Genomic DNA, 12,548 nt, shown 5'->3' with positions numbered 1-12,548 from the left:
AATCAGTGTAGATCAAGGGGAGGAGACAGGTTAAAGAAAGCCTTTCGTAAATTGAGACTTCAATTGTGTATGTGTGGCATTCATAGGGTGAATGGGCAAGACAAATAGATTTTAGTGCCTTTGAACGGGGTATAGTAGTAGATGCCAGGCGCACCGGTTTGTGTCAAGAGCTGCAACGCTGCTGGGTTTTTCCACGCTCAACAGTTTCCCTAGTATATCAAGAACGGTCCACCACCCAAAGGACATCCAGCCAACCTGACACAACTGTAGGAAGCATTGGAGTCGACATGGGCCAAAACCTCTGTGGAATGCTTTTAACACCTTGTAGAGTCCATGCCCTGGCGAATTGAGGCTGTTTTGAGGGATAAAAGGGGCAGAACTCAATATTAGGAAGGTGTTCCTAATGTTTAGTATACTCAGTGTATTCATAACTGACTACAGGAGTGCATAACTTATTTTCCTTCCTATTTAATTATAAAAGTATTTAATCTTAGACACTTGCTTTAAACATTATTTCCAACTCTTTGACCAACCCCATATTGGATGGCAATCAAAATAGACATTTACACAACAATAAGACTCTAAGACATTCTCTTTCTTACATGCCGACAACACCACCCACGTGTCCCAACCAGACACATTGGGTTAAAATACTAAATACCATCATTAGGTTTGCAAAATTCTGGGAACTTTCAATAAATTCCCTGTTTTTCCAGAACTCTTGGTTGGAGGAGTCGAGATTTCCAGCTTATTCCTTCCTGATTCCGGGAATTCTCCAATCAGGATTTGGGGAAAACCAGAGATTTTATTGAAATAACACTCTCCCACACATGCAAACACACACGCACACCTGCATTAACACTCTCTGTACAGCCTCTTGGAACGAGGCAATCAAGAAACTATGGCATGAGCCGAACAACATGTACAAAAAATAGAGATTGATACAAAAATAAGATATCCAAGAACAGGTTTAATAGAATGATGTGAGGTGTCTGCATTGATAGGGTTAGTTTAACACAATATTTTCACCTGCTCAAAGTTTGCACCCAACATCTTTATAAGGGGAATACAAGATCATTTAAAAAAATACCTTTATTGAGATGTTAGTTATCCTTCTCTTAATCTTTACTTTGTTCTTTATTTTATGTTTAATTACTTAAAAAATTACAGGTGCAAACATCGCACAGGTGAAAATGCTCACGCTCCCCCTTTCTCACGTCACATGGAAACCTCTCCCAAATAAAACATTAGAAATGTCACAAAGAAGAAAATGGCAAAGGACAATTTCCACCTTGTGAAAAAACACATTTCCCATACACACTCTAAAAGATATTTCCGAAATACACTTTCAGGATGCTCTCTCTACTGGTAAAAACACCTACAGTACTCTGTTGACATACTCTCCTTGTAAACTCCTTCTCTCTCTTACTTTCTTTTGCACTCTAACCCATCTCCCTCTCGTCATCCAATTATACTTTCTTGAGTTGGGAGATATGAAACACACCAAGTCAAAGGTCCCAACCGTGTCCCTCTACTTCAATAACAATTCCACATTGTGTCCCTTTCTGGTCCAAAATACATTCATTTACACAGGTAACACACTATCACCCTTAAAAGGCCCATGGTCCTTTGTCTAAAATGAACAGGCCTGGGTTTATTGACAAAATATAACAACCTATTTCTTCCTTTTAGACATGTAGGCACTTAAAGCAAAATATTCACATACATATTGCATATTTTCCCCCTTGATCAGACAAATGGTGGGTATCGACAAGATAGATCTTTGGTTTGTAAACTATGTCCAGTTCTTCTTTTGCATTGTCTGCGGTCAGACTCTCACACTTCTTGTTTTCACTGGTCAGAGAAATGTCAACGCTCTGTCTTATTAGCCAACCAATCAGGACATGTACACAACTTCCTGTATTCTCTGTGATCACTTTCTTTCACCGTACACTCAGTGTGTGCCTATGTAAATGTATGCAATGTCTGGGGTGTGAGATGTTTAATAGTGTGTCTGTGTTTGTATACATGTATGAGTGTTAGGCAGTATACTGTGTATGTACATTCAAGCGTGAGTCTCAAATACAAGTCACTGCTTGCAAAAACATAACCACTATCACGGTGGTTATGTACATTATTTCACTGCATCAACACAGGTAGTATTTAGCCCTAAGCCAAATGTTCCTATACTTGTCACTCTGTGGGGGTGCTTGGTTGTTCAGCAAGGTGCCTGGCAAATAGCCATGGACAAACTGGCCTCCTGGCTTCAACCTCCGCATCATCTTAGATCAGCATTCTTCTGGCTCGCCTCTTTTTACCCTCCTCTCCTCCACAGCTGGCTTTCTGCCCTGTATGAAAACCTTCTCTCCAGGGTCTGACCACATCCAAGTGGCCTTTTCTCTCCCATCCATCCTGCTCGAAACCAAAGCAAAACTACACCTATCTTTATCTCTCTATCAGAATACAGAGAGGAACCATGATCATGCTGTAATCTATCCATTCGTTAGGATGAGAATGCTGTCGTTCCATGAGTGACTGTGTGTATGTGTGTGTGTCCACACACACTCAGTTGCAGGGCATCCATGCAGTGTACATGGGGTGGTGTGGAGGTGGATGGTGTGGAAGGGGATACTGTGACGGAGGATATTGTTGAGGTGGGTACTGCTGAGGTGGGTACTGCTGAGGTGGGTAATGCTGAGGTGGGTAATGCTGAGGGGGGTAATGCGGGTAAACGTGCTGCACCTGGGCCACGTAGTAGTTGCTGAAGTTGCCATCTGCGACGTAAGGGGCCGGCTGGTAGTAGCAGGTGACGTTGGCCGTGTTGGGGATAACGTTCTGCTCGGCAAGGACCCGAAGGGCCAGGGAGGAGATGAGGCCCAGTGTCTGTCTCCTCTCGTGGCCCATCAGGCACACTGTGCTCTCCCGCACTACTCCATGCAGAGTGGCCAGATAGTCATATTTCCTATCCTCGAGACCCACAAAGTGGTTCTGGAGGTAGGATTCCAGCTTCCTCCTCTGCTCGCCCACCTCTGGGAAGTCTATGAAGAACCTGGAGCACATGTAGCGCTGCAGAAGTTTCATTTCGGGTCCGGAAGCCGCACAGAAACCCCGGACCAGCAGATGGCAGTATTTCAGTAGACCACCACCGCGAATCTCCTCAGGGCTCCGCGTGCAGATGAGGCGTTTGCGTAGATGGTCGAGGGCGGCGGAGAAATCACCATAGACGCTCTCTCCCAGGATGGTGGGGTGGAAGGTGGCTGCCATGGGGTGCTCGGAGCACTCGTAGAAGAGGAGAAGGGAATCCAGGCGAATCTGGAAGGAGTCCACACTGAACTCAAACTGGCGACGCAGAGAGTCCACAAACTTTAACTCCACATTCTTGCCTCTGTTGTTGGAGAGGGAGATGAGACTCCAGCGGTCTGAGTCATTACATACCTTCACCATCTTCTGCACATAGGCCTCCTGAAAACACAACAACAAAGTCATAAGAACACATATCTATGGTAAATTGTAATAATAAATGAAAGATTAGATACATTAAATCGATTAATTATATTTTTTATTTTATGAATTGGTTGGTTCAAGAAAGCTGATTGGCTGAAAACCATTGTAAATCAGACTATATACCTTGGGTATGACAAAACATTTATTTTTACTCTTCTAATTATATTGGTAAACAGTTTATAATAGCAATAAGGCACCTTGGGGATTGTTGGAAAAAGTCCAATATACCGCTGCTAAGGGCTGTATCCAGGCACTCAGCAGTGGTATATTGGCCAGACATCACAACACCTCGGGCCTTATTGCTTAAGTATAGTATTAACAGCATATCCATTAGTGATGAGGGTGGGGAATCATTGATATAGTTACATATCGGGATATTATTTTTGACGATATATCGTAGGGGGAGTGTGAGTGCTTCTCAAATGTATTGTTTTATGTATTCTCCACACTCTCATCTCCACAAGAATGTCCTCTGAGAATGCACTCAGGATATGAGAGTGTGGAGCACGGGAGTATGCATATTGAGAAACACCCTATATGTTGTGCATTGAACAGAGGTAATCTTCTCCCTTATTTGGTCTGCTGGACAGCTCTAGTGTCGGGTCATGCGTAAGTAGGTATCTGGGTAAATGAGCGGATCCCGTTCCAATTGGATTAGTTTGAATCCTCTTTGTAGTGGAAACCACAGTTTCTACTATCTGCAGCCTTATCACCATGCAGCTTAGAATCCAGGGCAGAAATCTGAATGCATCACAAGCATACTGCAAAAAAATGTATGTTAATACGATGTGGATTGGCATAACTGTAATTTATAGGCTGCTGTAGCATGCATAACTTATTGCATGCAGTAAGCTCATTGAGGGGAAATGAAGATGTAAAACGAATGTACTGCATTCTCATACTGGAGTATAACTTTCACTGGTTGCATTGTAACGCCAGCCATGATACGTTCTGCCCCGGAACAAGGCAGTTAACCCACTGTTCCTAGGCCGTCATTGAAAATAAGAATTTGTTCTTAATGACTTGCCTAGTTTAAAAAAAAGTAAAATAAAATACAAAAAATACGCAGCATTCAATGTTCATACAAACATTTGCGCATCTAAACTGTTACGTAATATACTGTATTAACCAGCAGTATGAATCTGAAATGATCATGTCAAATGATAATAAAAGTTTAATTACCTTTAAGGTCACTGGTGTGATCTTGTCCTTGTTCACTCCCTCGGGTAAGAAGTCTAGTAGAGCGTCAAGAACTATATCCTTCACCGTCTGAAACTCTAGTTCGCCTTTCATGTCGGCACAGAATATCAGGTCCAGATCCTTCCATCCCAAACCGCTGTCCTCGTGGAGAACATGGCTGGCCGCGGAACCGTTCAGGCGGACCTCCCGGACATGTATGCGTTTCTCCTCCATGCGACACCGGACCACTTTGACTATGTCCCGCGGTTTAATCTCCAGGGTTGGGAAGTTCCAGCGGCCGTGGATGGGGATGGACCCAGCCAGGATGGCGTCCAGGCGCTGCACTTGTTCCCAGTTCAGCACGCTGAGGTCGCTGCTCTCCCCGTCGACCAAACAGCCCTCCACTGGAGTCGATCGTCTCGAGTCGACTTTCTCGCCCATACTGATAAAAGGTAGATATGAAAATGTAAACGACAAAATTGTTCACTCCCTCCGTCTCTTGCTTTGCTGTGAAATAAGGCAGCCGTGTTGCCGCAGGAGTAGCTTGCCAGAGTGCTTTGGCCACATCAACTGGCTGTATTTACCTTTATCGCCGTCCTTTAGATAACGTTGTTCATCATAACAAGCCGTGTCGTCTCCAATTTACGCACAGCAGACGTAGTTCCACTTCTCAGTTGCTTGTAGTGAAGTCGGGGTATATGTTCAGCTCGTTGCGCTGCGTAAAGCTAGCTGTCCAATCTCTTCCCTTTCCCCAAGTTCACCGGGATATTATTCGATTGTTGGGCGGGTCTCAATGGCTTGTACAGCCATGGGCCTAGCTCACTGTCCCGTATTCGTTAGGTCACTGTGCGCTTTCTCTTCCGTCTGGGTCGCCATCGCCTAAAGTTGCGCCTGTCAATTAGCATTGATACAGAATAGCGTCTTTCACTTTCTTAAGTTGTATCCCCACCCCTAACACAAATCGCCTCTTCTGTTAGAATCAAAAACATTTCAGCACCTCCAAAAGTTTATTTTCCTCCCACTTTTATACACAGCAGGTTTCGCGTCTTTTCGAATATCTCTGCTGCTCTTTTACGCATCAGATTTAACCTACGAAAGACGTATTCCTATACACCTTCACATACCATGACATAAAATGGTGTATTGTTTCTACTTGCGCGTTACATGTTTCCCGTGTTTCGCTTGATGGCAGTGCGTCGCACCACTGAGAGGTTCTGACGTCGAAAATGTTTTCCCCTGCGAAGGAACAGCGGGGATGGTTAGTTTGAGTGGCAGCTCGTTCCACCAATCGCTGTAATCGGTGCTTCAGGGTACATCGCTCGCAACGCGCAATTATTTTTTAAACATTTTGTTCACCTTTATTTAACCAGGTAGGACAGTTGAGAAAAAGTTCTCATTTACAACTGCGACCTGGCCAAGGTAAAGCAAAGCAGTGCGACAAAAACAACATTGAGTTACACATGGGATAAACAAACGTACAGTCAATAACACAATAGAAACATATATGTACAGTGTGTGCAAATGTAGTAAGGGAATAAAGTTGTCCCATATGCTGATCTGAGGTCAGTTTCACCCACCCCATAGATTAACGTTATATTGGCAGAATGAACGCTGATTTTAGATCTGTCACTAGGCACATTCTACAAGAAGTCTTGCAAACTGACAAAGGCTGTTTTTAAAGATGCAACACCCTTTGCACAGGGATTTTGATAAGCTTTTCAGTTATTTTACACCCTGAAGATTCACTACTAAAAGCCACATGCATGTGTTGCTTGACAAACTCCAATGTGTACATCATACCCTTCACATGTGTCACAGAGAGTACCTTTAATTATGTGTAATATTGTGTCAGATATGTAGATCATGTTGTTTCTACAAATATTAATGTTAACTATCAGTCATATTAATCTCTTGATATAAACTGGGCTATGCACGATCCTTCCCTATATCGCCCTCTAGGGGTAGCAAAATCTCTTTCGAAGTGTAAGCGTCACATGTCAAATCTTTAAAGTCAGTATTCCCAATTCCCAATTTTACAGTACTTGTCACTCAGAATCCATCAGATAGAGCTTCATTGGCATATCTGCGCCACTGTTGACTAGCCCATTAACCATCTTACTGCAGATTACCCTGTCTGTACAGTAATACAGTTGCGCCCACACACACATATACATGCATACACACAGTCCCACACACGCATGTACATGTACTGTATGTACACACACACACACAGCTCATACTGTTCCTAGTAGGCCTGTGTTTTTCCCATGACTGATAAACCTAAGTTTCTCTTTTACAGTGTTACATGTATAACTTCCTGGCAGAAACCAGGAAGGAAAGACCACCCTGGCAAATGACCTGGCCCTGTGCATGCTCCGCATTGTAAAACCACTCTTTTAGTGACACAGAGAGCATGGCCATTTTGGGTCTATAAACAGAGACCTGGAAGAGAAACCTTTGCACAGTCACGCTATGAAACCATACACTCTTCCCCAGGGCTAACCTGTTAGAAAGGGTAGAGAGAGGGAAGAGGTGGCAAAAGACAACACTCTGACATGTCACACCTCTGAAAAGGGAGTCCCTATCCAGGAACAGAATGGAAAATAGTTCCATTAACTACATTTGGATATCATAATTACACAGTGGTTTTTAGATTAATCGTTTCACAATAGTATCTGGAATATAGTCCATGCAGAAAGAATGACTGCAATTTCAACCCACCATTTCTGTGTGCCTACTTTCCCAGACTTGCAAACTTGCCAATGAAATGACTCAAGAAATTCACCACAGTATAGCCTACCTTCACCTCCACCCAAACAATTTAACCCCAGAATCATAATGGATTAAGGAAGATGGTGGTCAACATCTGGGGGAAGGGGTAAGACATAGGACTTACATAATGTTACACAATCCTGGACCATCTACTCGAGTCTCGGGGACGTTCTGTGTGTCTAAGTCGTAGAGGTTGTAGGGTTAGAGGACAGAATGCAGCTACGTGCTTCCGGTTGAGATTATACATAGTCACGTTCACACAGGAGGGGAAAGAGAGGGCAGTTGAGTGAACTGATTGGTTTATAGAGGCTGATTTTACCAAGAATAACAAAAGGATCTTTGAAGACTTATTGTAACAAGAGATAATTATGAATCCTCTAGTTACCTAGCCTTTTTCACCATGTGTTAGCTTCTGTTTGTCCCACAAGGAAGCTTGCAATAGAATAGAATAAAATGCAGTGCAATAAATTAATTACACATTATACAATACAGTAAAACTGTATTTCTTCAAGGTTGCAGTGCATGAACATTAGGCTACATAGTAAGTACACACACAGCTATAGTGCAGAAATATGATGTACCTGTATAAAAAGGATATCAGCTATAGCGTATAGGTGAGAAATAGAGGATCCATTTAACAGTCTCCAATCAGCTATTGACTCAATGTCAGGCTTAGGAGACCCTCCCCATGATACAGCCACTTAGATGAACAGGTGAAGACTGCAGATCCTCCCCTCCCCTCCGGAAATTCATTATAAGATTACCATGAGCCTGTGAGAGCCGAATGTACATCCCCACCCTTCCTCCCTCCCACTGTCCCTCAGAGCAGGCCCAGAAAAGATGCATTGACCTACTGTGCTTAATTGATACTCATAGATAGAAAGTACATAGAACTCACTGGACATTACAGTTTGGAGAGGTAACTTCAGTTGTATTGCAATCACACACGTCTGTGAAATATAGATTCTAACAAGGATATATAGCTGGTAAAAAGCACATGGTTTGTGGAATAGAAGTGCTAGCACAGGTGGAGTAGTGCCCTTTCTAGACAATGTACTTTGGAATTGTTGGCCCATGATACAATAGGTGTAAAATTACAGACATATTTTAATTCTACAGGTTGCATTTCTATATGGCCACTCTCACCCCTCCCTGTGGCACTGACCTTAATGAGCTACCGCTCCAGAACTGACCTTCTGGAGCACACTTAGTAAGCCTTAGCTAAACGGCTCCATTGCTAATGAGATTCGCTGACTCGGCCTGCCTGCTAAACCAAGATGGACAGCTCCCATCCCTAAAGGGTACTATGTAACAGTGTGACTGTGTGTCTTGATAAATTAGTAACTTGTTAATTAGGCTATTTAAGGCATTGCTGTTCACAAGGCAACATCACTTTAAATGATTTCCTTTCGATGAAGACATTAATAAGCGAGTTAAGAAGGACATAGTCAACAAAACTATTTGTTCATCACTTTTGAAATGTACAGCGACATAATTCATTACATGGCCCGTTCTTACAGTAGTCTCCCTGTACACCAATTCAGAACCGTACAATAAATAAAGGGGACATATAGACAGAAAATGAAAGCTCTTACAATATTCGATGATGACATTTCTCTAAAACAGGCCCATGTGCACCACCAAGTCAGAACAGTTGGCTAAGTTATGTGGGGGAAAGGGACCAAATGATTAGGGTGAGGCACATGTGCTACTAACAGCTTACTACACAACATACACTTAGTATTACTTTCTTAGCTACAGTATATAAACTCAGCAAAAAAAGAAACGTCCTCTCACTGTCAACTGTGTTTATTTTCAGCAAACTTAACATGTGTAAATATTTGTATGAACATAACAAGATTCAACAACTGAGACATAAACTGAACAAATTCCACAGACATGTGACGAACAGAAATGGAATAATGTGTCCCTGAACAAAGGGGGGGGTCAAAATCAAACGTAACAGTCAGTATCTGGTGTGGCCACCAGCTGCATTAAGTATTGCAATGCATCTCCTCCTCATGGGCTGCACCAGATTTGCCAGTTATTTCTGTGAGATATTACACCACTCTTCTGCCAAGGCACCTGCAAGTTCCCAGACATTCCTGGGGGGGGAATGGCCCTAGCCCTCACCCTCCGATCCAACAGGTCCCAGACGTGCTCAATAAGATTGAGATCCGAGCTCTTCGCTGGCCATGGCAGAACACTGACATTCATGTCTTGCAGGAAATCAAGCACAGAACGAGCATTATGGCTGGTGGCATTGTCATGCTGGAGGGTCATGTCAGGATGAGCCTGCAGGAAGGGTAACACATGAGGGAGGAGGATGTCTTCCCTGTAACGCACAGCGTTGAGATTGCCTGCAATGACAACAAGCTCAGTCCGATGATGCTGTGACACACCGCCCCAGACCATGACGGACCCTCCACCTCCAAATCGATCCAGCTCCAGAGTAAGGCCTCGGTTCAATCCTTCATCGATAAATGCGAATCCGACCATCACCCCTGGTGAGACAAAACCATGACTCGTCAATGAAGAGCACTTTTTGCTAGTCCTGTCTGGTCAAGCGATGGTGGGTTTGTGCCCATTGGCGACGTTGTTGCCGGTGATGTCTGGTGAGGACCTGCCTTATAACAGGCCTACAAGCCCTCAGTCCAGCCTCTCTCAGCCTAGTGTGGACAGTCTGAGCACTGATGGGGGGATTGTGCGTTCCTGGTGTAACTCGGGCAGTTGTTGTTGCCATCCTGTACCTGTCCCTCAGTTGTTATGTTCAGATGTACCGATCCTGTGCAGGTGTTGTTACTGCAAGGACAATCAGCTGTCCGTCCTGTCTCCCTGTAGCGCTGTCTTAGGTGTCTCACATTACGGACATTGCAATTTATTGCCCTGGCCACATCTGCAGTCCTCAGGCCTCCTTGCAGCATGCCTAGGCACGTTCACACAGATGAGCAGGGACTCTGGGCAACTTTCCTTTGGTGTTTTTCAGAGTCAGTACAAAGGCCTCTTTAGTGTCCTTAGTTTTCATAACTGTGACCTTAATTGCCTACTGTCTGGAAGCTGTATGTCTTAATGACCGTTCCACAGGTGCATGTTCATTAATTGTTGATGGTTAATTGAATAAGCCCTGTTTAAATCCTTTACAATGAAGATCTGTGAAGTTACTTAGACTTTTCTTTTTTTTTACTGAGTTTATATCTCCCTGGCATATTACATCCTTTTTGGACTCACCTTGTGCTGTGCTCACTTGTTGAATTTGGGATTTCCAACTTGTTGTGTAATGTCCAATGGCCGATGAACACCGATACATTGTATCTATAATTTCTCTTTATTATTTATCTTCATATGACAAGGATTAAAAAGGATTTGCAGTTGATTGTCGACATGATTCATAATGACTGCTAGCTAAGATTTTGAATGTATGATGTTGACATAATCAGTCCAATCAAAGCTACTGTAGATATGTGATTTGATGTAATTTTATCTGTGGCCAATTACCTTGAGCCTTCTTGGATGGGCATTTCTAATTTAACAATGGCAGCACCCAAGGGGCTTGCATTTTCTAGCTCTACCCTTAGACTTAGCGGTGACGTTGTATCCCCATGAGTGACAGAACACTGAGCCAATCACGGTCTGCTGGCTTGCACCACCACCACAGAAAGCACTGAGCTGGGCTGAAACACCTGCATTTTGGAGTGCCTTACTCAAGAAAACAAAAAAGAGACCATGTTTGTATGCAGCTTTATTAACTCAATGATATCTATATATTTGTTTCACATTGTTTGCACACTGATATGTGACACGTATTAATGCAAAAATAACATGCTAAAAATGTGGGTCTCAAAACAGGTTGGGCCCCACCTGCCCTGAATGACGGGTTGCCACTGGGCATTTGTTGATGCTTAATTTGTCTAAATGGGTAATAGAAACACTTCAACCACTACCTTTGATTTGACATTGTAGTTTTATGTGAAAATTTTTGGTGTGACGTCATTATGTCCATGTGTTTTATCAACACAATGGTGTTTAACGTTTCCATGGTTAAATGGAAACGGAGCCTAGCAGACAATTGTCACATCTATTTTCTATGCAAACATTCTAAATGTCGACAGAAAAAAATCACTGATCAAGTTAATGGAAACATAGCTATTGCATTGCATGTCGGATTGAAACCCATGTCCATTCTACTTATGTCCAATCTATTTCCATGGCTGATTGTCTTTAATCAGGCTGTTTCCCCCTCATGTTGAGTGACCTTTCCGGAAGACTGACATTGATTGCCACGGCGACATAAACAGGAAGTGAGTCAGTTAGCTGAGAGAACTCGGACTCCGTTCCTGTTTGATTCCGTGTAATGAAATGTGATCTCCACATTAATATTATTATCAATTATTTCACAAAGGCACACACAGCAACACCCCATACTTTCCTGCTGCTTATCTGCCCACAATACATCTTCTTATGATACAGCACAGTCTTTCACCCCGTCACACACAAGCTGCTGTGAGATTCTCTACCCTTCTCCCTAAAGTGTACACTTGGGTAGAAAGGTAGGGAACCAGAACTGTCTTGTCTCTCCCTTTCACTCACTGTCTAACAAGTCATACAACTATAAGGTACCATTCTGCCATCTGCTGGACTAAACAGCACCAGGTCCATCAACGAGAGACTTTCTATCAATGGAAATGCCTCCAAGAAGTCTCCCTCATAGCTGACACTAGGTGGCAGTCTTTACAGTTATTCACTGCAAACCCAGCAAATGCAGGAGGGGACAGAATGCTTGAGTCCTTTTGTGTACTCTCCAGTCAAACTAAGGTCTCAAATGGTAAGTAGGTTCTCTTCTGATGGTTGTCAAATCAAAGCATTTTTATATAAACAAAAGTTCAAACACAAATGAGAATAACGTCAACTAGTGTTTGTCATTATGGTGACTGAGACACTTATATGCAAATAACTTCTCTAGTTGCATAAAAAAGTAATTTATCCCATATCTGGTAGTAATTGATTGATTTCAGATATGTTTTAGTCTATAAGTAGTAGAAACAACAAACTGCTCTCCACACCTGTTTCAGTAAAAGGCTGAGTGATGGGCTGGA

General features: G+C 43.0%; 1 protein-coding gene across 2 annotated transcripts; it reads right to left on the bottom strand.

The window, feature by feature from the left end:
- Positions 1 to 452: 452 nt before the first annotated feature.
- On the bottom strand, positions 453 to 5,910 carry LOC109900830 (terminal nucleotidyltransferase 5A). Of its 2 annotated transcripts, XM_020496671.2 has the most exons (3): positions 5,268 to 5,910; positions 4,687 to 5,125; positions 453 to 3,462 (listed from the first exon to the last, which is right to left on the bottom strand). In XM_020496671.2, exons 2-3 carry the CDS (start codon positions 5,122 to 5,124, stop codon positions 2,566 to 2,568), a joined length of 1,335 nt encoding a protein of 444 aa, XP_020352260.1. In that variant the 5' UTR covers position 5,125; positions 5,268 to 5,910; the 3' UTR covers positions 453 to 2,565. The 2 variants fall into 2 exon arrangements, with proteins under 2 accessions (XP_020352260.1, XP_020352259.1); XM_020496670.2 differs by having other exon boundaries at positions 4,687 to 5,910.
- Between the last annotated feature and the right edge of the window lie 6,638 nt (positions 5,911 to 12,548).

Source organism: Oncorhynchus kisutch, linkage group LG12 (assembly GCF_002021735.2).
Source record: "Oncorhynchus kisutch isolate 150728-3 linkage group LG12, Okis_V2, whole genome shotgun sequence".
In the NCBI taxonomy this organism is placed as follows: Eukaryota; Metazoa; Chordata; class Actinopteri; order Salmoniformes; family Salmonidae; genus Oncorhynchus; species Oncorhynchus kisutch.
Note: the sequence above shows the minus strand (reverse complement) of the source record. Positions and strands in the feature narration are given on the sequence as shown.

Coding starts and splice junctions, on each gene's coding strand:
- LOC109900830 (XM_020496670.2), bottom strand. CDS start 5,124: ATGGGCGAGAAAGTCGACTCGAGACGATCGACTCCAGTGGAGGGCTGT. Junction 3,463..4,686: donor TCACACCAGTGACCTTAAAG/GTAATTAAACTT, acceptor TTGTGTTTTCAG/GAGGCCTATGTGCAGAAGAT.